Genomic DNA, 25,052 nt, shown 5'->3' on the forward strand with positions numbered 1-25,052 from the left:
GACAAAATATTCTGTAACAATGTAAACATTTAAAACTTTTAACATTTAACAAAATTAAAAGTAGCTTATTTGCTTTTTAATGTGCAAATATAAAATAAACATACAGTGCAAATCTTAATATTCTGCAATAGTATAAGCATTTCAAAAGTAAAAGTATTGCTTATTTTGCTTTAAAATGTGCAAAAATAAAGATAAACATCCAATACAAAAAAGTGCGCATTTCCTTGAATTGGCGCCAGGTATATAGTATTCGCATGCCTCGAATTACTGCCGGGTCAAACTCGTTTCGCAAAATAATTAGCGCATGCTTGGCCTTACCGCCGGCTCAGGATTAACGCCGGATCAAACTCGTTTCGCAAAATATTAATTTTATTAGTGCATGTCTGGAATTGTCGCCGGGTCAAACTCGTTTCGCAAAATAATTAGCATATGTCTAGAAATTCCGCTGGGTCAAACTCGTCACGTCATTAGTGACACTTCACCTGTCATCATTTTCAAAATGGAGGAGGCTGATTTCAATAATTTGAAATCGCATAATGGGAAGAAGATTAAGAGCTATTCAGTAGGATTTAAGGTCCATGCTATTGAATATGCTAAAAAGAACAGTAAGCAGCTATGTTTTATTAATATACCGTAGCTGCGTGTGTCAAATATGAGTCATTAAATGACTCCCGCCTCCTGGTGGTAGAGGGCGCTAGTGATCCTTCTTGCGACTACCGGTACTGCAGAAGACCGGTGCTGCAGAAGAAGACAAGCAACAAGAGTGAGCAGCGATCGTTTGCTTGCACTTTTAACATGTTTTCTAAACTGGACTTTCAATCGAAGCAGGAGGTAATACTTAAAGGAAGATCTCCATCGAGACAGAGAGACTTTTAAAACTGAAGAAAGATTAGGAAGACTTCTATAAACAAGTTATCGATGCTTTTGATCAGAAGCAGCTGCGCATGGACTCATAAGTAAAGGTAAGACCATAATAAGTTTTTTTTTATTAAATGTGCTTTTCATGATGGTATCCTTACATCACTCAAATTTATAAGCGCAGGCCTAAATTTACCCCACGCCTTTTGGTAAGCGCAGGAGTGAGAAGAGGTTTTAAATTAATTAGCACCCCGGCGGCTATTCAAGGAAATACGGTATGCGACGCGTCGACGCACAAAAACGGCGTCGACGTATTTATGTACTCGATGCGTCGTTTCAGCCTTATTCCAAATGCGCCGTTTTGTGGGCGATCTTATTTACGTGGCTCACTTTCGACCGCGTCTTCTCCCCGTCAACTTTGTCGTAGCATTGCAGCGTGCAAGGACGGGAGTGGAAAAAGTGTCAAAAGATGGAGCTAACTGTTTTAATGACATTCAGACTTTACTTCCATCAATAACAGAGCAGCATCTCCTCATCCGTGGCTCACTAGTGCAACAACAACGCCCGAAATGTGTCCCGTGAAAAACCGTCCGACTGGAACTCTCTAGTAACTAAAGTTTATTGGGTGAATAATGTAAACTCACTACACCGGTATGTTTTAGCCCTTTCATGGCGAGTTTACTGACAGATATAAGTAAGAACTTTACACTACTTTATATTAGAAATGGCAACAGTGGAGGATGAATGTCACATAAGAAGATAGAGAAAAAGAAGAAGCTTATCAACTACGTTGTCGGCACGGACTACAAAGGCGGACGCACGCAAATTTTCAGGACTTATGCAGATCCCAAATACACATCAGCAGGTACCTGAAGGTATGAAAAGTTGCTTTTGCATAATATTGTGAAACAAAACGCCAGATAATGTCTTACCTTTTACACACACCATAATAATATTCCTTTGTTGAAGCACAGTACAATCCATCAAGCGGTGCAGCTGCGTAGCTTACCAAAGTCGTACTAAAACATTTTGATGGATTAATGTATTTGTATAATGTATGGATTAATGATTCATGTAATGTTCTATATTTTCAAAGGAACCTATAACATTTTGGTGTTGTTTACATGAGTCATATTGCAGTCTACATGTATCTCTAATGTGTGACTGCATCTACTGGTCACACTTATCATTTCACCATGTACAAAATAAAATAGCTTCGAGGTCGGTAAGCACGACCAAAATTCTTCCGTACATTAGGCGCACCGGGGTTATAAGGCGCACTGTCGAGTTTTGAGAAATGAAAGGATTTTTAAGTGCGCTTTATAGTCCGTAAAATACGGTACTCCACCTTGTGGACTCACTCTGTGGCCATGAAGAGAGTCTGAAGGATGCTGTTCATGTAGCAGGTGTTGCCCAGGTTGACCAGGCCCGTCTTGCCTGTCTCGGACTTGCCAGCCTGCCTCAAGGGACCGCAGGTGAAGGCGTTGGACTGGGACGTCCAGGCACTTTGATTCAGCACCAACTTGACCTTCTCTTCGCTGGGTTTCGGGAGATCCTGGAGACCAGATGACAGGATTTAGATTAGGGGCGTCCCAAATACGATATCAGCCAAAAGAAAAATATTATTGGATCACAGCGGCTGGCATCTAAAAATGTTCGATACAAGCCGTCCTGCAGCGTGTTTACTTGTGCAAAGCTGTAACATCTAAATGTCCTCCAGTAAACACACGAGGTTGCTCTTTTCTTCTATTTTAGTCAAGTTATTTACAAAAGGTGAACATGGTAGGATATAGGCTACTAGGACGTAGCAGCTACACAACAGCTAATCACACAATAGCCCACAAGCTAGACACACAGTACAGGCCAAAAGTTTGGACACACCTTCTCATTCAATGAGTTTTCTTTATTTTCATGACTATTTACATTGTAGATTGTCACATCAAAACTATGAATGAACAAATGTGGAGTTATGTACTTCACAAAAAAAGGTGAAATAACTGAAAACATGTTTTATATTCTAGTTTCTTCAAAATAGCCACCTTTTGCTCTGATTACTGCTTTGCACACTCTTGGCATTCTCTCCATGAGCTTCAAGAGGTAGTCACCTGAAATGGTTTTCACTTCACAGGTGTCATAGTTTTGATGCCTTCAGTGACAATCTACAATGTAAATAATCATGAAAATAAAACAAAAACACATTGAAATGAGAAAGTGTGTCCATACTTTTGGCCTGTACTGTACGTAATAATCATTGAACAATATTGAAGTCTAAAAAAGCACAATTGTCAATATAAACAAGTATCAAATAATTACAGTTGCCTATTACTGACAGATACAAAGTCTTCAAGGCAGAGGCGTAAAAGAAAGTATCCAGGAACAAACGTATTGTGGCCACTAGGTTGTGCCAACAAACAATTACCACGCCACTTCAACTTAAAGACAGCGCAAGTCTATTCATAGGCGGTAAATAATAAATAGGTTAGTGTTTTTCATAGTTCTCTGTTTGACTCATTTAACTTGATCAAACCTGTCGGACATTCCGCACTTAAATATAATAAAAGTATGTGGGATTTGTACTGATATCGTATCGTATCAATATAGATATCGGCCGATACTCAAGGCTCTAATATCGGTCACATGTTGTTAAGTAAAAAAAGTGGTATTGGGACAACCCTTGTTTAGAGACTTCTTCTCAGGTCGGATTTATATATTTGTACAAATTGGGGATGAAACTAAAGTTGTAACATGAAGGAGAAAGTCTGGTATTGTAAGACTGATTCCAATTACAATACAAACTGCTGGAAAATGGACAACTGAGGTTCCCTTGACTGGCTTTAAACTGCTGAAATGACTTTTCATATGTAGAAATATTTTAATACTAAGCTGGAGATACTGTTTAGTTTCAAATTGAATGTGCAACTGAAAATGAAGAAGTTTAGCTCTGAACCTCAGGTACAACGTATGTTCTTTTTAATGTTTGAATTGTAAAATAAAAAAATGGTATTGGCACTACTCTTTTCCACTGCGCTATACCTATACGGTTCACAGCGTTGGTTTTCTACTTCAGTAGTCACTAAAAACTCAGAAAACATGGGTGCATTGAATCCATCAATGCCAAAAACAATAGGGGACAAAGCATGTGGCTGTTTTATCCCAGGGGAGACTGAAGGCTGCAGCAAAGTGGAGGCTATGCAACCTAGAACAATGAGCTAATGTTAGCATGTGTGCTTGTTTTGTCCTTTTTAGACGTGGATCTTTGGAATCCTGGCTTGATAAGACCTGCTTTTGCTAATTGAAAAGTGTCAAAAGTGAGTACAGTAGGCGAGTTAGTACAATAAGCTGGAAATAGTGCTTTATCTGGTAAAAAAAAAAAAATCTGCTTTATTTGCTTTACTGACAATGGTAAACAATGTTGTTGGTAAACCTGTATGGTATTTCCAAATGAGGGAAATAATTGTTGGAGAGGTTAAACCACAGGTGTCAAACTCAAGGCCAGGGGGCCAAATGTGGCCCGCCACCTCATTTTATTTGGCCCTCGAAAGCCAGGAAATAATATGTATCAATAAAGTACTGTACTTTTTTTTTACTAAATGTATTCGTTCTTTTTTTGGGAGAAAAAAAATATATGTACTCCGTCTAATCGCAAATTATGTTAACGTAAATATTGTCTAATTATGCAAAAATATATTATCAAACATTCAAACCATTTTTTTATAAATAAATCAATAATAATAATGATTTCAAAGCAAGTTATCCATCAAATTGTGCAATGTAAAAGTAGCAATAGATTTCATGGCAAAATTGTGAAATTTACTGTGGTTTTCTCTAAATGAAAAAAAAAAAAAAACAGTACTTTTTTTACTTTAATAAACTGTGGTGTCGTTTTGGCATTTACAGTAATTCACCGAAAAATCTACAGTTGTTGATTTGCGGTAAAAAGACAAACAAAATGGCAGCTCAGGTGCCAATTTTTTTTTATTTACAGTAAGAAAACAAATGTAAATTTTACAGTAAAATTCTGGCAACTGAGCTGCCTTTTTTACCATAAAAACAGCAGTACTGTTTTTCCATTTAGAGTAATATACACTACATTTTGAGGTGAAATTTTTGCAACTTAGCATTTTTTTTTTTTTACATTTTCGTTTAAAAAAAATCTACTAATAAAATGCATTAAAACATGGTGTAGTAATAGTGTTCATTGTTAGAAGCGGCCCTCTGGGGCCAAACATAACTGCCATGTGGCCCTCAGTGAAAACCACTTTGAAGTGACAACTACGTGAATGGCTCATCCACGTGCGCTTTACCTTGATGGCTTCTAAAATGTGGTCGTAGAGGTCCGGGAAGCCAGAGTACTGGTACATCATGCAGTGGATGAGCTCCGTGAACTGCAGCAGGAAAGCTTTACTGCTGGGGAGGCCGTCCGCCTGCAGAGACTGCACCAGATGGACCACATTTGGAATAACCTGGGAATGATGAGGAACAATGCGTGAGGACAGCTAAAAATATTCCTCCTGAGTTTTTATTTCATCCCGACACTAAAACATGTGGGCGAACTTTCACACAGAGTTGGATGCAAAGCAGAGGCTGGTGGAGCTGTGAGGAAAGAAGCGTTTGTGGTTTTGGAGGTCATTTGAGCCATAAGAGAAATGAGTTTTCTTACCAAATGGAACGCCTCTGGAGAGTGCTGGAAACTGAGCAGCATATGGGAGAGGACGGCTAGCGCCCCCTGTCGCACTATGGGGTACCACAGACGATTAAACACCTGGGGAGAAAGCCGTAATTAAGCAAACAAGGCGTACACATTTGTCGCCTGTGAAATCGATGTGAACAACTACAATGAAGGAGGACAAGTTTATTTTTGTTTTGGCATTCGAGGGAAAAAATTAAGGGGCTAAGGGGTATAGAAAATGGATGGATGAGGCTAAACGGTATAGAAAATGGATGGATGGATGAATGGATACATGTATGGATTGATGATTAAGTATGAAGAGATAAGCGGTATAGAAGATAAATGGATGAATGAGGCCATGACATATAAAAGATGAATGATGGATGTATGTATGGACGTATGACGCTCATCAATATAGAAAATGGATGGATGGATGAACGATATAGAAAATGGATGGGTGACGATAAGCGGTATAAAATGATGGATGGATGTATGGATGAGGCTAAGCGGCATAAAAATGGATGTATGGATGGATGGATGAACGATAAGCGATATAGAAAATGGATGGGTGAGGATAAGCGGTATAAAATGATGGATGGATGGATGGATGAGGCTAAGCGGCATAAAAATGGATGGATGGATGGATGAACGATAAGCGGTACAGAAAATGGATAGGGGAGGATAAGCGGTATAAAAGATGATGGATGGATGTATGGATGAAGCTAAGTGCTATACAAATGGATGGATGAAGGATGAGGATTAGAGGATGGATGGATGAGGCTAAGGGGCTAGGAAGATGCATGGTGGATGGATGGATGAGGATAAGCGGTATAGAAAATGGATGGATGAGGATAAGTAGTATAGAAAATGGATGGATGGATGGACATAGGCGCTATTAAAAAAAAAGATAGGTGAGGATAAGTGGTATAGAATATGGATAGGTGAGGATAAGTGGTATAGAAAATGGATGGGTGAGGATAAGCGGTATAAAATATGATGGATTGATGTATGGATGAGGCTAAGGAGCATAAAAATGGATGGATGGATGAACGATAAGCGGTATAGAAAATGGATAGGGGAGGATAAGCGGTATAAAAGATGATGGATGGATGAAGCTGAGAGCTATAAAAAATGGATGGATGAAGGATGAGGATTAGTGGATGGATGGATGGATGAATGAGGCTAAGGGGTTAGGAAGATGAATGATGGATGGATGAGGATAAGCGCTACAGAAAATAGATGGATGAGGATAAGTGGTATAGAAAATGGATGGATGAACGATAAGCAGTATAGAAAATGGATGGATGAGGATAAGTGGTATAGAAAATGGATGGATGGATGGACATAAGCGGTATAAATAAAGGATAGGTGAGGATAAGTGCATAGAATATGGATAGGTGAGGATAAGTGGTCTAGAAAATGGATGGGTGAGGATAAGCGGTATAAAATATGATGGATTTATGTATGGATGAGGCTAAGCAGCATAAAAATGGATGGATGGATGAACGATAAGCGGTACAGAAAATGGATAGGGATGATGGATGGATGTATGGATGAAGCTGAGAGCTATAAAAAATGGATGGATGAAGGATGAGGATTAGTGGATGGATGGATGGATGGATGAATGAGGCTAAGGGGTTAGGAAGATGAATGATGGATGGATGGATGGATGGATGAAGATAAGTGGTATAGAAAATGGATGGATGAGGATAAGTGGTATAGAAAATGGATAGGTGAGGATAAGTGGTGTAAAAAATGGATAGGTGAGGATAAGTGGTATAGAAAATGGATAGGTGAGGATAAGTGGTATAGAAAATGGATAGGTGAGGATAAGTGGTATAAAAAATGGATAGGTGAGGATAAGTGGTATAGAAAATGGACGGGTGAGGATAAGTGGTATAGAAAATGGATAGGTGAGGATAAGTGGTATAGAAAATGGATGGATGGATTAACATAAGCGGTATAAAAAAAGATAGGTGAGGATAAGTGGTATAGTAAAAGAATAGGTGAGAAATGAAGCTACCAGTACTAACCCGTTCAATTTTGAGCAGCGTGACGTCAATGAGGATGGTGAACTTCTGAACGGCGGCCAGTCCTTTGAGCAGCGCAATGACCCAGGTGTCCACGTGATGGGCCAGAGGCCAAGAAAGCCAGTCGATCATCCTAAAAAGACCAGACGGCTTTAAATAGAGAAGCGGAACCTCCTCCGTCGTACATGAATGCCCACGGTCCATACCTGCATAGTGCTTTTGTCATGTTTGCATCTTTGACGTTCTGGTCCGTAGTCAGGCTCTTAATGAGGACTGTGATCATCTGGACCGGGATGTGCTGCACCAGGCTGGCCAAGGCGATGGACGGTTCAAAGGACGGGTCTAAAAAGGTGGGAGACGTGAGACTTCAGCGCCAGTCTTCTTTCAGAAAGTATGATTTTTGCTATTTTGGGGTTTTTTCGCTGTGTTTTACTTTAGTCTGTTTGCATCAGCTCTGTGCTTTTAACGCAGTGGTGTCCAAACTTTTTCCAGCGAGGGACGCATGAATAAAAATGGAAGGATGCGGGGGCCACTTTGATCAATTTTATACATTAAAAATACTAAAACCAATACAATATAAGCATACTTGCCAACGCTCCCGATTTTTCCGGGAGACTCCCGAATTTCAGTGCACCTCCCGGGGCAACCATTCTCCCGAATTTCTCCTGATTTTCACCCGGATAGCGTACTCTACAACCTGTCGACGCGTCCGCTTTTTCACCATACAAACAGGGTGCCGGCCCAGTCACATGTTGTATGCGGCTTCAGCAGACACACATAAGTGACTGCAAGACATACTTGGTCAACAGCCATACAGGTCACACTGAGGGTGGCCGTATAAACAACTTTAAAACTGTTACAAATATGCGCCACACTGTGAACCCACACCACACAAGAATGACAAACACATTTCGGGAGAACAGCCGCACCATAACACAACATAAACACAACAGAACAAATACCCAGAATCCCTTGCAGCCCTAACTCTTCCGGGCTACAATATACACCCCCGCTACCACCAAACCCCGTCCCCCCCCAACACCGCCCCCAATCTCCCGAATTCAGAGGTCTCAAGGTTGGCAAGTATGATATAGGTCAATCAATAATTAAACTATCTGATCACAACATCCATATCTTAGTTTTGTGTTATTGGTAACAAAGCATAGTCTACGTAATTTTGCCCTAAATTAGGAATTTTCAGGCATAACAATGTCTAAATGAACTAAAAGTAGCAATACTACGGTGGTTTTGGCCACTAGACGAGGCCAAAGCAATCAGGACGTGCTGTTCAGTATCGGGAACACTGATTGGCTCAGCCTCAGGCAGCATTACCAACTAGGTGTTTAGACTCACATAACTTGGCACTTGACAAATGCTAACATTAGTGTGCCATTTTTTTCTAGTCAATTTTGCAGCCAAACACCCCAGAGTCATATAACTTGGTACCTGATACATGCTAACTGTTAGCATGCTAACTTTCTAAGCTAAGTTAACATGCTACTTACATACCAGTATTATACTTTGAACTTTAAACTTTAAACTTTATTTTAAACTGTGGTTTATTTCACTCCTTGTTTTTAAAAATATATATATATATTTTTATCTGATTTGAAATGTGAGTGTGAATGTTGTCTGTCTATCTGTGTTGGCCCTGCGATGAGGTGGCGACTTGTCCAGGGTGTACCCCGCCTTCCGCCCATGTGCAGCTGGGATAGGCTCCAGCACTCCCCGCAACACCGTAAGGGACAAGCGGTAGAAAATGGATGGATGGATGGATCTTTTTTTATATATATTTGTTAGGGGTGTAACGGTACACAAAAATTGCGGTTCGGTACGTACCTCGGTTTAGAGGTCACGGTTCGGTTCATTTTCGGTACAGTAAGAAAACAACAAAATATAAATTTTGGGGTTATTCATTTACCAAATTTGAAAAATCTTCCACCAAAAATATTTGTCTTAGTGGAATATTTGATGTGAAGTAATGGGAACCTTGGATAGGTCAATAATTCATAATAACATTGATTTTGATTCAATATTATGTTTTGAGCAATGACAGTTTGAAAGAAAAAAAAAACAGCTTTGTTTTATTCGTCAACATTGCAACTTTTTCTAAATTACATTTAACCTTTATTTCACTTTTGTTATGTTTTTGTTTATTTTAATAGTATTTTTAGAATGTGCCGTGGGCCTTTAAAACATTAGCTGTGGGCCGCAAATGGCCTCCGGGGCACACTTTTGACACCCCTGCTATAGATAATAAAAAATTAAATGTGATAAATCTATGGATAAAAAGCAGAGCCTGGCGGCGCATGCGCGTTTATCATAACTCTCTCTCTCCCTCTCTGTCTCTGCCCCTCCCTCACCAATGCTGCTGCTTTTGTTTTTAACCCCTTCTTAACCCTGAACGTACATTGAAAATACACGCAACCCTAACTCAAAATGCCGGACATTTGAGGCATTTAAGAAACATTTAAGGTTCCGATTAATTCACATCAAATATTCCACTAAGAAAAATATTTTTGCTGGAAGATTTTGCAAATTTGGTAAATAAATAACCCAAAAATGTACATTTTGTCGTTTTCTTACTGTACCGAAAATGAACCGAACCGTGACCTCTAAACCCGAGGTACGTACCGAACCGAAATTTTTGTGTTCCGTTACACCCCTACTATCCATCCATCCATTTTCCCGGGGGGTGCTGGAGCCTATCTCAGCTGCATTATCCTTCCCTAAAGTCTTACCCGTGGAAGAGATGATTGCAAAGACCTCCTGCAAGGAAGGCAGCAGCGTGGCCGGCTCGGCCTTCCAGATGTTCTGCAGCAGCGTGCTCACCTTGGTCACCTGACTCACGTACTCCCCGAGCTCCTGCTCTTGACTGACCATGCAGTGGAAGTAGCTGATGGTCCTCACCAGCTGCTGGCAGAAGAAAACGCCGGCCTTGTCTCTCGGCACGCATTGCACAAAGTCGGACAGCATGGTGCTGAGGCGGGCGCAGAGGGCCGGGTTGGGCCGCTCGCACACCAGCCTTAAAACCTCCACCTGGATCACGCTGAAGAGCTCCAGCACGGCGGGGCAGCTGATGAGCAGCCGCAGGCCGCAGTGGATGAAGTCCACCAGGGCCGGGTCTTTGCGCTCCACCTGCTCGTAGCCGCCGTGGAGCAGACCGAGCACAAAGTCTTTGCTGAAGAAGCACTCAAACTCAGAGCGGTGATAGCGGGCGTACGCTTCCAGGACCTGGAAGCCCACCTGCTTCTGGAAGGCGTCTTCGCCCAGCAGGATGAGGCGGGTGGTGACGGTAAACAAAGCACGACATTCCTCCGCCGCCACGTCCTTCTCTGCTGCTTCCACCACCTTCTTCACGATGGCCTTCTTCACTGGAACTTTGTGATCCGAGCTGATGAGGCCCTCCAAAATCTTGTCCATTATGGCGGTCTGCAGGGATGAGGACAGTGACTTTACAAAATGCACTGAAAGGACAAGTCTAGATTGAGAAATAAACACACAATGTGCTCGATTTCCGAAACCCTTTATTTGCCAACTTTTCCATTTATGAACTTTTCGATCGAGCCAAATATGTCTCCATGTGCGAACGCTTCGTTCATTCTTTGTGGGCAAAAAGCAGGGTGCAGCATTTTTGGGCAGGCGGTCCATGTGACTTGCTGCCCAGTACACTACTCATCACTTCTCAGCGCCTTAGCACGTGTGCCTTTTCTGTGTTTTTTTGCCTTTTGACAAGTTTCGAAGAACCAGACCAGCGTGGAATGAAGAAGGGAGTTTTGAAAAAAAAAAAACTATTTGCGAGGAGTACATTAACAGCGCTCACAAGTAAGGAAGAATCGACAAAGCAGGCTTCATACCACAGCAAGTTTCAATTGTAATTAAAGCTGCAAGCAGCGATGGACGGGACCGACTTTGACGGCACATAAAATCCAAACCGGAGCAGTAATTAAAACTCTTTCGTCAACTTTTAATCAGAAGGGTACAATCTCTCTCCTGTGCTAGTTTGAAGCCGACACGACGAACACGCTCAGAGGAGATAATGTTTAAAAAAAAAGTGACTGTTTTTAACCCAACTTTTATTTTGAAGGGGGAATTGCAAACGTCCTGTTGATTTTTGCTGGGGGTTGTCAATGAATGAAATATAGGTCTAAGGCAGACCTGCACTGTTTCATGTCTCTACGACATTCCTACTGGAAGTTACAGGGAGTTTTGTCTGTGTTTTCTTCCTAGGAGCAACTTTGTCTGTGTTTTATTCCTAGGGGGCGCTAGAGCGCAATTTTGAGTTTTGGGGTTTGCTTTTTTATTAGATCGCAATTATCGCCAGTTCTGATGCGTGTGTCCAGTTTGGTGAGTTTTGAAGCATGTTAAGGGGGTCAAATTACAGCTCAAAGAGGCAAAAGTGACTGTTTTTACGAAACTTTTGTTTTGAAAGGGGAATTGCCAACTTCCTGTTGATTTTTGCTGAAAGATGTCAGTGTATGAAATCTGGGTCTAAGTGAGACCTACATAGAGATTTTTGTTTCATGTCTCTACGACATTCCTACTAACAGTTACAGGCAGTTTTGTCTGTGTTTTTTCCTAGTGGGCGCTCGAGCGCAATTTTGAGTTCTGGGGTTTGGTTTTTTGAATAGATTGCAATTTTCGCCAGTCCTGATGTGTGTGTCCAATTTGGTGAGTTTTGAAGCATGTTAAGGGGGTCAAATTACAGCTCAAAGAGGCGGCCGGTATAATAATAATAATAAAACCTTACAATTACAATAGGGTCCTCTGTCCCAAAGGGACATTGCGGTCCCTAATTAGGGATGTCCCGATACAACTTTTTCACTTCCGATACGATACCGATATTGTAGCCTTGAGTATTGGCCAATACCGATATCAATACGATACGATATAGGCACGAATCATACATATATTTATTCCTTATTTTGTTGTGTGGAATGTTAGAAAAGGCTTGATAAAGTGATGTTACTGTTACTGATGTTGTAGTGTTAAAACAGAAAACAATAGTCAGCAAGAGTAGGTATAGGAAAAACTGACCCATTTATTATTAACCAATTGGTTACATAAATTTTAACCTTCAACATAAGAGTATTACCTCAACAAATCCAATAAAAACAAAATGTTATATTTAAAGTGCAAAATAACCACTAATACCAACATAATTATACAATTGAATAGAATAAATTTTTAAAAAAAATAGAAGACCCTGAAAAATAACCTAAATAAATCCAATTAAAAAAAAAAAAAAACGTTTTAAAGTGCAAACAATTCAAGTTCACTTCAGTTATTTTTTTACTGTCAGCATATGTTGGAAACAACTGTGGGCAGGGACAAAAACAACACAATATTGTCCACTGTCCAACTGCTCTAAGTTAAGAGTTCACAGCTCCAGTTTCACTGACTGACTGTGCCCAAAACAATGTAGTATTTATTACTCGACATTACTCGCCACCGACAGGGGCTGGTCATCAAGCACAATAAACTGGGCTATCTTTTCTGTTATGGCCATTGCCTTTTTGCTGTCCCGTGGTAGTTTGTCACGTCTTGCAAAGCTTTCGGCCAGCGTGGGTTGCTGAAGCGAGCCAGAGGTTTGTTGCTTCGCCTTGCTGCTCTCGCGAAAATCCTCATGTTCTTTTTTGTGGTGTTTTTTTCAAATGTGCGATGAGGTTACTTGTATTGAACCTTCCCGGTTCTGTCCCTCCACGGGACACTTGCGCCTGACAAATGTTGCATTTAGTGGCAACGTCTTTGTCCGAGTTTAGGTTAAAATACTTCCACACAGCCGACATCACTACACTTTGCTGCAAGCACACGCGTTGTCGTTGTTGTGATCACGTGGGCTGTGCATGCTGGATCAGAGACGCTCTTCTTCCGCGGCCGGTGTTGTACCGAAATCTGTTACCCATCGGAATTTGTAACTCCAGGGTGCGATGTTTTCTTCAGCTCTCACTGGATCGGTTCGCAGCTGAGTGTGAAGCGACTGGGATGAGAATCAGCACCTCCAAGTCCGAGTCCATGGTTCTCGCCCGGAAAAGGGTGGAGTGCCATCTCCGGGTTGGGGAGGAGATCTTGCCCCAAGTGGAGGAGTTCAAGTACCTCGGAGTCTTGTTCACGAGTGAGGGAAGAGTGGATCGTGAGATCGACAGGCGGATCGGTGCGGCGTCTTCAGTAATGCGGACGCTGTATCGATCCGTTGTGGTGAAGAAAGAGCTGAGCCGGAGGCAAAGCTCTCAATTTACCGGTCGATCTACGTTCCCATCCTTACCTATGGTCATGAGCTTTGGGTTATGACCGAAAGGACAAGATCACGGGTACAAGCGGCCGAAGTGAGTTTCCTCCGCCGGGTGGCGGGGCTCTCCCTTAGAGATAGGGTGAGAAGCTCTGCCATCCGGGAGGAGCTCAAAGTAAAGCCGCTGCTCCTCCACATCGAGAGGAGCCAGATGAGGTGGTTCGGGCATCTGGTCAGGATGCCACCCGAACGCCTCCCTAGGGAGGTGTTTAGGGCACGTCCGACCAGTAGGGGAAGACCCAGGACACGTTGGGAAGACTGTCTCCCGGCTGGCCTGGGAACGCCTCGGGGTCCCACAGGAAGAGCTGGACGAAGTGGCTGGGGAGAGGGAAGTCTGGGCTTCCCTGCTTAGGCTGCTGCCCCCGCGACCCGACCTCGGATAAGCGGAAGAAGATGGATGGATGGATGGATGGGTGCGATGTTCCCATGGCGTTTGTTTGATGGTTAAACGGCAAACCCAAAGAGGAGGAGAAGAAGAACGCTTGCGTAAATGGCGTAAACTATCCTTAATGCTGAAACGTCAGTTGTCAGAATTTCAGCATTAATAAATTACACATATTCTGGAAATCAATGACTTGCTTTTATTATAGTATGAGTCCATTGTATCGCGTAAATGGCGTAAACTATCCTTAATGCTGAAACGTCAGTTGTCAGTATGTATGTGTGTGAGAGAGAATCAACAGCTGATACAATGGACTCATACTATAATGAAAGTAAGTCATTGATTTCCAGAATATGTGTAATTTATTAATGCTGAAATTCTGACAACTGACGTTTCAGCATTAAGGATAGTTTACACCATTTACGCAAGCGTTCTTCTTCTCCTCCTCTTTGGGCTTGCCGTTTAACCATCAAACAAACGCCATGGGAACATCGCCCCCTAGAGTTACAAATTCCGATGGGTAACAGATTTCGGTACAACACCGGCACCAACGTTAATTAAGGGGCATTGCCGCCACCTACTGTGTTGGAGTGTGATCAAACCAGAGTCACCTATTATAGACGTGCTGCAGCGGTAAATGGACAGCTTATATCGGAGCGCTTATATCGGAGTTTTTAGATTCAGTCCGATAAAATCCGATATTCACTTTTTTGGCTAATATCGGACTGATTTCCGATAGCAATATCGGATCGGGACATCCCTAATTGTAATGAGACCGGACTAGTCCAGAAAAATATGCCAAAGCAGACTTATTCCACGGCCGAAGAGAAAAACAAATTAAATTAATACAATGTATTGTAGCCCCCAGAAGTATCACAAAGTCCGACGCTATTTGTAACTTTTAATTCCAATCTTTAAACAAACAGCCACAATGTAACGAAAATGAAGTAATGTTACAAGAGTGAAGTCGTAATCTAACAACAATTGAGTCATAATGTTACGGAAATAAAGTCATTATGTTACTAAATTTAAGTTGTAATGTTACAAGAATTAAGTGGTACGGTTACAAGAATAAAGTTCTAATGTTACTAAAATGTAGACGTAAAGTTAAAAGAATGAAGTTTAAATGTAGCGAGAATTAGGTCAAAATCTTACAAAAAATAAAGTCATAAATGTATGAAAATAAAGTCGTAAATATTTTAAAATGTGTTTGTAGTATTAGGTCGTACATGAACCTAATGAGCTAAAATAACGAGTAATGTAGGGGAATGGAATAGAATGTATTGGCAATGTAATCACAAGAAGTTGAAGTGCTCAGATGATGGAAAAAAATACATTTGTGTGTGTTAAAACATTTAAAGCATTAAAAAAAAAGATAAAATCATGATGGTATTTTATTTGTGATATGTGATCGCGTTGACACTATTAATGTTGGAATGAGGGGCGACATTATTTGGACAGCATTCAACAGACTGCAAAAACATCATACTAGCTATTTCAATTGAAATTGTGTTATTTCAAACAAAATCTCATCTTTCTTATTCCACCTTTTCGTCCACTACAGGAGCCCATCTGTTTAAATGTTACTAGAATGAAGTCGTAATATTACAAAAATGAAGTCGCAATGTTAAAAGAAAAAAAGGCGTAATGTAACATTTTTTATATCGTAATGTTACAAAAATTAAGTTTTAATGTAATGAGAATTAAGTCATAGTGTTATGAAAATAATGTCATAAAAGGTACGAAAATAATACTAATAATGTTACTAAATTGAAATGGTTATGTTACAAGAATAAAGTCTTGATGTTACAAGAATAAAGTTGTAAATTTGGATGTTACAAGAAAAAAAGTCACAATTTAACGAAAATGAAGTCGTAATGTTACAAGAGCGAAGTCGTAATGTAACGACAATTGAGTCATAATGTTATGGGAATAATGTCATAATGTTACTAAATTTAAGTTGTAATGTTACAAGAATAAAGTTGTACATTTACTAGAATGAAGTCGTAATGTTACAAGAATGACGTCGTAATATTACAAGAATTACGTCGTAATGCTACAAGAATGAAGTCGAAATGTTACTAAATTAAGTTTTGATGTGACAAGAAAAAAAGTCAGAATGTAACGAAAACTAAGTCGTAATGTTACAAGAGTGAAGTTGTGACGTGACGACAATTGAGTTATGTTACGGAAATAAAGTCAAAGAGCTACTAAATTTAAGTTGTAATGTTACAAGATTTAAGTCGTACTGTTACAAGAATAAAGTTGTAATGTTACAAGATTTAAGTCGTACTGTTACAAGAATAAAGTTGTAATGTTACAATATATAAGTTGTAATGTTACAAGAATAAAGTTGTACTGTTACAAGAATAAAGTTGTTACAAGATTTAAATCGTACTGTTACAAGAATAAAGTTGTAACGTTACAAGAATAAAGTTGTAACGTTACAAGATTTAAGTCGTACTGTTACAAGAATAAAGTAGTAACGTTACAAGATTTAAGTCGTACTGTTACAAGAATAAAGTTGTAACGTTACAAGATTTAAATCGTACGGTTACAAGAATAAAGTTGTAACATTACAAGATTTAAGTCGTACTGTTACAAGAATAAAGTTCTAATGTTACTAAAATGTGTTACAAGAATGAAGATGTAATGTAGCAAGAATTAAGTCAAAATCTTTCAAGAATAAAGTCATAAATGTATGAAAATAAAGTCGTAAATGTTTTAAAGTGTGTTTGTAATATTAGGTCGTACATGAACCTAATGAGCTAAAATAACGAGTAATGTAGGGGAATGGAATAGAATGTATTGGCAATGTAATCACACGATGGAAAAAAATACATTTGTGTGTTTGAAAACATTTAAAGCATTAAAAGAAAAGATAAAATCTGTTACAAGAATAAAGTTGTAATGTTACAAGATGTAAGTCGTACTGTTACAAGAATAAAGTTGTAATGTTACAATATATAAGTTGTAATGTTACAAGAATAAAGTTGTAATGTTACAAGAATAAAGTTGTACTGTTACAAGAATAAAGTTGTTTCAAGATTTAAATCGTACTGTTACAAGAATAAAGTTGTAACGAAACAAGATTTAAGTCGTACTGTTACAAAAATAAAGTTGTAACGTTACAAGATTTAAGTCGTACTGTTACAAGAATAAAGTTGTAATGTTACAAGATTTAAGTTGTACTGTTACAAGAATAAAGTTGTAACGTTACAAGATTTAAGTCTTACTGTTACAAGAATAAAGTTGCAACGTTACAAGATTTAAGTGGTACTGTTACAAGAATAAAGTTGTTACAAGATTTAAATTGTACTGTTACAAGAATAAAGTCGTACTGTTACAAGAATAAAGTTCTAATGTTACTAAAATGTGTTACAAGAATGAAGATGTAATGTAGCGAGAATTAAGTCAAAATCTTTCAAGAATAAAGTCATAAATGTATGAAAATAAAGTCGTAAATGTTTTAAAGTGTGTTTGTAATATTAGGTCGTACATGAACCTAATGAGCTAAAATAACGAGTAATGTAGGGGAATGGAATAGAATGTATTAGCAATGTAATCACACGATGGAAAAAAATACATTTGTGCGTTTGAAAACATTTAAAAGCATTAAAAGAAAAGATAAAACCGTGATGGTATTTTATTCGTGATATGTGATCGCGTTGACACTATTAATGTTGGAATGAGGGACGACATTATTTTTGACAGCATTCAACAGACTGCAAAAACATCATACTAGCTAATTCAATTGAAATTGTGTTATTTCAAACAAAATCTCATCTTTCTTATTCCACCTTTTCGTCCACTACAGGAGCCCATCTGTTTAAATGTTACTAGAATGAAGTCGTAATATTACAAAAATGAAGTCGCAATGTTACAAGAAAAAAAGGCGTAATGTAAAAAAATGTATATCGTAATGTCACAAGAATGACGTTTTAATGTAACGAGAATTAAGTCATATTGTAGAAAATATATAGAAAATAATAATGTTACTAAATTGAAATGGTAATGTTACAAGAATAAAGTTTTGATGTTACATAAATAAAGTTGTATAATTTACTAGAATGAAGTCGTAATGTTACAAGAATTATGTCGTAATGTTACTAAACTGAAGTTTGGATGTTACAAGAAAAAAGTCACAATGTAACGAAAATGAAGTCGTAATGTTATAAGAGCAAAGTCGTAATGCAACGACAATTGAGTCATAATATTATGGAAATAATGTCATAGTGTTACTAAATTTGAGTTGTAATGTTACAAGAATAAAGTTGTAAATTTACTAGAATGACATCGTAATGTTACAAGAATGACGTCGTAATGTTACAAGAATGAAGTCGGAATGTTACTAAAATGAAGTTTTGATGTCACAAGAAAAAAGTCACAATGTAACGAAAATGAAGTCGTCATGTTACAAGAGTGAAGTTGTAAAGTAACGACAATTGAGTTATGTTACGGAAATAAAGTCAAAGAGTTACTAAATTTAAGTTGTAATGTTACAAGATTTAAGTCGTACTGTTACAAGAATAAAGATGTAATGTTACAAGATTTAAGTCGTACTGTTACAAGAATAAAGTTGTAATGTTACAATATATAAGTTGTAATGTTACAAGAATAAAGTTGTAATGTTACAAGATTTAAGTTGTACTGTTACAAGAATAACTTTGTTACAAGATTTAAATCGTACTGTTACAAGAATAAAGTTGTAATGTTACAAGATTTAAGTCGTACTGTTACAAGAATAAAGTAGTAACGTTACAAGATTTAAGTCGTACTGTTACAAGAATAAAGTTGTAACGTTACAAGAATAAAGTTGTAACGTTACAAGATTTAAGTGGTACTGTTACAAGAATAAAGTTGTTACAAGATTTAAATCGTACTGTTACAAGAATAGTTGTAACGTTACAAGATTTAAGTTGCACTGTTACAAGAACAAAGTTCTAATGTTACTAAAATGTGTTACAAGAATGAAGATGTAATGTTGCGAGAATTAAGTCAAAATCTTTGAAGAATAAAGTCATAAATGTATGAAAATAAAGTCGTAAATGTTTTAAAGTGTGTTTGTAGTATTAGGTCGTACATGAACCTAATGAGCTAAAATAACGAGTAATGTAGAGGAATGGAATAGATTGTATTAGCAATGTAATCCCACGATGGAAAAAAATACATTTGTGTGTTTGAAAACATTTAAAGCATTAAAAGAAAAGATAAAATCTGTTACAAGAATAAAGTTGTAATGTTACAATAAATAAGTTGTAATGTTACAAGAATAAAGTTGTAATGTTACAAGAATAAAGTTGTACTGTTACAAGAATAAAGTTGTTACAAGATATAAATCGTACTGTTACAAGAATAAAGTTGTAACGTTACAAGATTTAAGTCGTACTGTTACAAGAATAAAGTTGTAACGTTACAAGATTTAAGTCGTACTGTTACAAGAATAAAGTTGTAATGTTACAAGATTTAAGTCGTACTGTTACAAGAATAAAGTTGTAACGTTACAAGATTTAAGTCGTACTGTTACAAGAATAAAGTTGTAATGTTACAAGATTTAAGTCGTACTGTTACAAGAATAAAGTTGTTACAAGATTTAAATCGTACTGTTACAAGAATAAAGTTGTAACATTACAAGATTTAAGTCGTACTGTTACAAGAATAAAGTTGTAATACTACAAGATTTAAGTCGTACTGTTACAAGAATAAAGTTGTAATGTTACAAGATTTAAGTCGTACTGTTACAAGAATAAAGTTGTAATGTTACAATATATAAGTCGTACTGTTACAAGAATAAAGTTGTAATGTTACAAGATTCAAGTCGTACTGTTACAAGAATAAAGTTGTTACAAGATTTAAGTGGTACTGTTACAAGAATAAAGTTGTTACAAGATTTAAATCGTACTGTTACAAGAATAAAGTTGTAACGTTACAAGATTTAAGTCGTACTGTTACAAGAATAAAGTTCTAATGTTACTAAAATGTGTTACAAGAATGAAGATGTAATGTAGCGAGAATTAAGTCAAAATCTTTCAAGAATAAAGTCATAAATGTATGAAAATAAAGTCGTAAATGTTTTAAAGTGTGTTTGTAATATTAGGTCGTACATGAACCTAATGAGCTAAAATAACGAGTAATGTAGGGGAATGGAATAGAATGTATTGGCAATGTAATCACACGATGGAAAAAAATACATTTGTGTGTTTGAAAACATTTAAAAGCATTAAAAGAAAAGATAAAATCGTGATGGTATTTTATTCGTGATATGTGATCGCGTTGACACTATTAATGTTGGAATGAGGGGCGACATTATTTTGACAGCATTCAACAGACTGCAAAAACATCATACTAGCTATTTCAATTGAAATTGTGTTATTTCAAACAAAATCTCATCTTTCTTATTCCACCTTTTCGTCCACTACAGAAGCCCATCTGTTTAAATGTTACTAGAATGAAGTCGTAATATTACAAAAATGAAGTCGCAATGTTACAAGAAAAAAAGACGTAATGTAAAAAAATGTATATCGTAATGTCACAAGAATGAAGTTTTAATGTAACGAGAATTAAGTCATATCGTAGAAAATATATAGAAAATAATAATGTTACTAAATTGAAATGGTAATGTTACAAGAATAAAGTATTGATGTTACATAAATAAAGTTGTATAATTTACTAGAATGAAGTCGTAATGTTACAAGAATTATGTCGTAATGTTACTAAACTGAAGTTTGGATGTTACAAGAAAAAAAGTCACAATGTAACGAAAATGAAGTCGCAATGTTACAAGAGTGAAGTCGTAATGTAACGACAATTGAGTCATCATGTTATGGAAATAAAGTCTTAATGTTACTAAATTGAAATTGTAATGTTACAAGAATAAAGTAGTGATGTTACAAGAATAAAGTTGTAAATTTACTAGAATTAAGTCGTAATGTTACAAGAATGAAGTCATAATGTTACTAAAATGAAGTTTGGATGTGACAAGAAAAAAAGTCACAATGTAACGAAAATTAAGTCGTAATGTTACAAGAGCAAAGTCGTAATGTAACGACAATTGAGTCATAATGTTATGGAAATAATGTCATAATGTTACTAAATTTAAGTTGTAATGTTACAAGAATAAAGTTGTAAATTTACTAGAATGACGTCGTAATGTTACAAGAATGACGTCGTAATGTTACAAGAATGACATCGTAATGTTACAAGAATGAAGTCGGAATGTTACTAAAAAGAAGTTTTGATGTCACTAGAAAAAAGTCACAATGTAACGAAAATGAAGTCGTAATGTTACAAGAGTGAAGTTGTAACGTAACGACAATTGAGTTATGTTACGGAAATAAAGTCAGAGTTACTAAATTTAAGTTGTAATGTTACAAGATTTAAGTCGTACTGTTACAAGAATAAAGTTGTAATGTTACAATATATAAGTTGTAATGTTACAAGAATAAAGTTGTAATGTTACAAGAATAAAGTTGTACTGTTACAAGAATAAAGTTGTTTCAAGATTTAAATCGTACTGTTACAAGAATAAAGTTGTAACGTTACAAGATTTAAGTCGTACTGTTACAAGAATAAAGTTGTAATGTTACAAGATTTAAGTCGTACTGTTACAAAAATAAAGTTGTAACGTTACAAGATTTAAGTCGTACTGTTACAAGAATAAAGTTGTAATGTTACAATATATAAGTTGTAATGTTACAAGAACAAAGTTGTAATGTTACAAGATTGAAGTTGTACTGTTACAAGAATAAAGTTGTTACAAGATTTAAATCGTACTGTTACAAGAATAAAGTTGTAACGTTAAAAGATTTAAGTCGTACTGTTACAAGAATAAAGTTGTAATGTTACAAGATTTAAGTCGTACTGTTACAAGAATAAAGTTGTAATGTTACAATATATAAGTCGTACTGTTACAAGAATAAAGTTGTAATGTTACAAGATTCAAGTCGTACTGTTACAAGAATAAAGTTGTTACAAGATTTAAGTCGTACTGTTACAAGAATAAAGTTGTTACAAGATTTAAATCGTACTGTTACAAGAATAAAGTTGTAACGTTACAAGATTTAAGTCGTACTGTTACAAGAATAAAGTTCTAATGTTACTAAAATGTGTTACAAGAATGAAGATGTAATGTAGCAAGAATTAAGTCAAAATCTTTCAAGAATAAAGTCATAAATGTATGAAAATAAAGTCGTAAATGTTTTAAAGTGTGTTTGTAATATTAGGTCGTATATGAACCTAAAATAATAACGAGTAATGTAGGGGAATGGAATAGAATGTATTAGCAATGTAATCCCACGATGGAAAAAAATACATTTGTGTGTGTTAAAACATTTAAAGCATTAAAAGAAAAGATAAAATCGTGATGGTATTTTATTCGTGATATGTGATCGCGTTGACACTATTAATGTTGGAATGAGGGACGACATTATTTTTGACAGCATTCAACAGACTGCAAAAACATCATACTAGCTATTTCAATTGAAATTGTGTTATTTCAAACAAAATCTCATCTTTCTTATTCCACCTTTTCCTCCACTACAGGAGTCCATCTGTCACCAGCACCAGCGCCTTGACTGTCGCCGTAATGTTGACAAGTGCATGGAAACGTGGGTGAAATGCAACAAGATGACTGACCGCCGCCACGTCTTCCACCTTGCGCCGCTTTCATGGCAGTGAAATAACGGCACGGACATGTTGTGTGTGCCGTCACGCCGCGAACAAAGCAACTTGAAGGGCCTGACGTCGGCCTGTGCGGTGTCCCTCTTAGCCACTGACTTAGCATAAATGCGGACACGTCTCGACAGGGACAAAGGCGGTGTCGAATGTGTCCTCACCCAAATGGAGCATGTCAGTGTCGTCCAACGTCGACGTCCCGCGGCGATAACCCGCGTGTAAAGAGGTAAAAGGAGGTGTATTGTGGTTCACTCGGTGAACCGGAATCAGCTGATCAACATGAGGCTGACGTCATTTCTGCGGCGGGGGAAACAGGAAGGACCCCGAAGTAGCGCCGACTTTGGTGGCCTTGCCATTGCCTGTTTAATAACTGTTGTTAAACTAAATTACGCCTTCGACTCTAATCTTTACATACGGTATGTATTTGATGTTTCTTGACATCATTGTTGTTGTCACGTGAACACATGTAATTTGCCAAAGATAGAAAGTAACTAATTACATCTATTTGTTTTTTTTCAACAATTGAACACATAAACAGCATATATTGATAATATACAAATAAACCAAGGCACTTTTAATATATCGCAACGTTACATCCATCCATCCATCCATCTTCTTCCGCTTATCCGAGGTCGGGTCGCGGGGGCAGCAGCCTAAGCAGGGAAGCCCAGACTTTCCTCTCCCCAGCCACTTCGTCCAGCTCTTCCTGTGGGATCCCGAGGCGTTCCCAGGCCAGCCGGGAGACATAGTCTTCCCAACGTGTTCTGGGTTTTCCCCGTGGCCTCCTACCGGTCGGACGTGCCCTAAACACCTCCCGAGGGAGGCGATCGGGTGGCATCCTGACCAGATGCCCGAACCACCTCATCTGGCTCCTCTCGATGTGGAGGAGCAGCGGCTTTACTTTGAGCTCCCCGCGGATGACAGAGTTTCTCACCCTATCTCTAAGGGAGAGCCCCGCCACCCGGCGGAGGAAACTCATTTCGGCCGCTTGTACCCGTGATCTTGTCCTTTCGGTCATAACCCAAAGCTCATGACCATAGGTGAGGATGGGAACGTAGATCGACCGGTAAATTGAGATCTTTGCCTTCCGGCTCAGCTCCTTCTTCACCACAACGGATCGATACAGCGTCCGCATTACTGAAGACGCCGCACCGATCCGCCTGTCGATCTCACGATCCACTCTTCCCTCACTCGTGAACAAGACTCCGAGGTACTTGAACTCCTCCACTTGGGGCAAGATCTCCTCCCCAACCCGGAGATGGCACTCCACCCTTTTCCGGGCAAGAACCATGGACTCGGACTTGGAGGTGCTGATTCTCATCCCAGTCGCTTCACACTCGGCTGCGAACCGATCCAGCAAGAGAAAGTAACTAGTTACATGTATTTGTTTTTTTAAACAATTGAACACATAAAATATATATGTTAATAATAATAATAATAATATAAATACATATATTTTTATATTTATTTATTTATTTATGTTTTTTTTTTTTTAATTGAACAACAAGCATACATTTATAATTCACACAAAATTCAAGGCACTTTCAACATCAATGAAAGAAAACAAAAGCAAATACAGATGGAGTATTAAATATTAATAAATAATAATAACAGTATGTATTTACGGTATGTATTCGATGTTTCTTGACATCATTGTTGTTGTCACGTGAAAACGTCTGTAATTTGCCAAAGGTAGAAAGTAACTATCCATCCATCCATTTCCTACCGCTTGTCCCTTTTGGGGTCGCGGGGGGTGCTGGAGCCTATCTCAGAAGCATTCGTTACATCTATTTGTTTTTTTAAACAATTGAACACATAAACAGCATATATATATATATATATATATATATATATATATATATATATATATATATATATATATATATATATATATATATATATATATATATATATACATATATATATATATATATATATATATATATATATATATATATATATATATATATATATATATATATATATATCCATTTTCTACCGCTTATTCCCTTTGGGGTCGCGGGGGGCGCTGGAGCCTATCTCAGCTACAATCGGGCGGAAGGCGGGGTACACCCTGGACAAGTCGCCACCTCATCGCAGGGCTATATATATATATATATATATATATACATATATATATATATATATATA

The 25,052-nt window shown here is 37.7% G+C and overlaps 1 protein-coding gene across 2 annotated transcripts in view; it reads right to left on the minus strand.

Annotated features, from left to right (window-relative positions):
* The window catches only part of usp38 (ubiquitin specific peptidase 38), a 35,176-nt gene extending 11,955 nt beyond the window's left edge, over positions 1-23,221 (minus strand). Inside the window, exons 1-7 of one of the 2 annotated variants that reach the window (XM_061922901.2) lie at positions 23,063-23,221; positions 10,299-10,989; positions 7,764-7,899; positions 7,561-7,690; positions 5,519-5,620; positions 5,163-5,321; positions 2,220-2,413 (exon numbers count right to left, since the gene is read on the minus strand). In XM_061922901.2, coding sequence (XP_061778885.1) covers positions 2,220-2,413; positions 5,163-5,321; positions 5,519-5,620; positions 7,561-7,690; positions 7,764-7,899; positions 10,299-10,980 — 1,403 coding nt within the window. In that variant the 5' untranslated portion in view covers positions 10,981-10,989; positions 23,063-23,221. Of the gene's footprint in view, positions 1-2,219; positions 2,414-5,162; positions 5,322-5,518; positions 5,621-7,560; positions 7,691-7,763; positions 7,900-10,298; positions 10,990-22,752; positions 22,915-23,062 lie in introns of those variants that run through there. The other variant, XM_061922900.1, reaches the window with a different exon arrangement.
* Between the last annotated feature and the right edge of the window lie 1,831 nt (positions 23,222-25,052).

This window comes from Nerophis lumbriciformis, linkage group LG27 (assembly GCF_033978685.3).
Source record: "Nerophis lumbriciformis linkage group LG27, RoL_Nlum_v2.1, whole genome shotgun sequence".
In the NCBI taxonomy this organism is placed as follows: Eukaryota; Metazoa; Chordata; class Actinopteri; order Syngnathiformes; family Syngnathidae; genus Nerophis; species Nerophis lumbriciformis.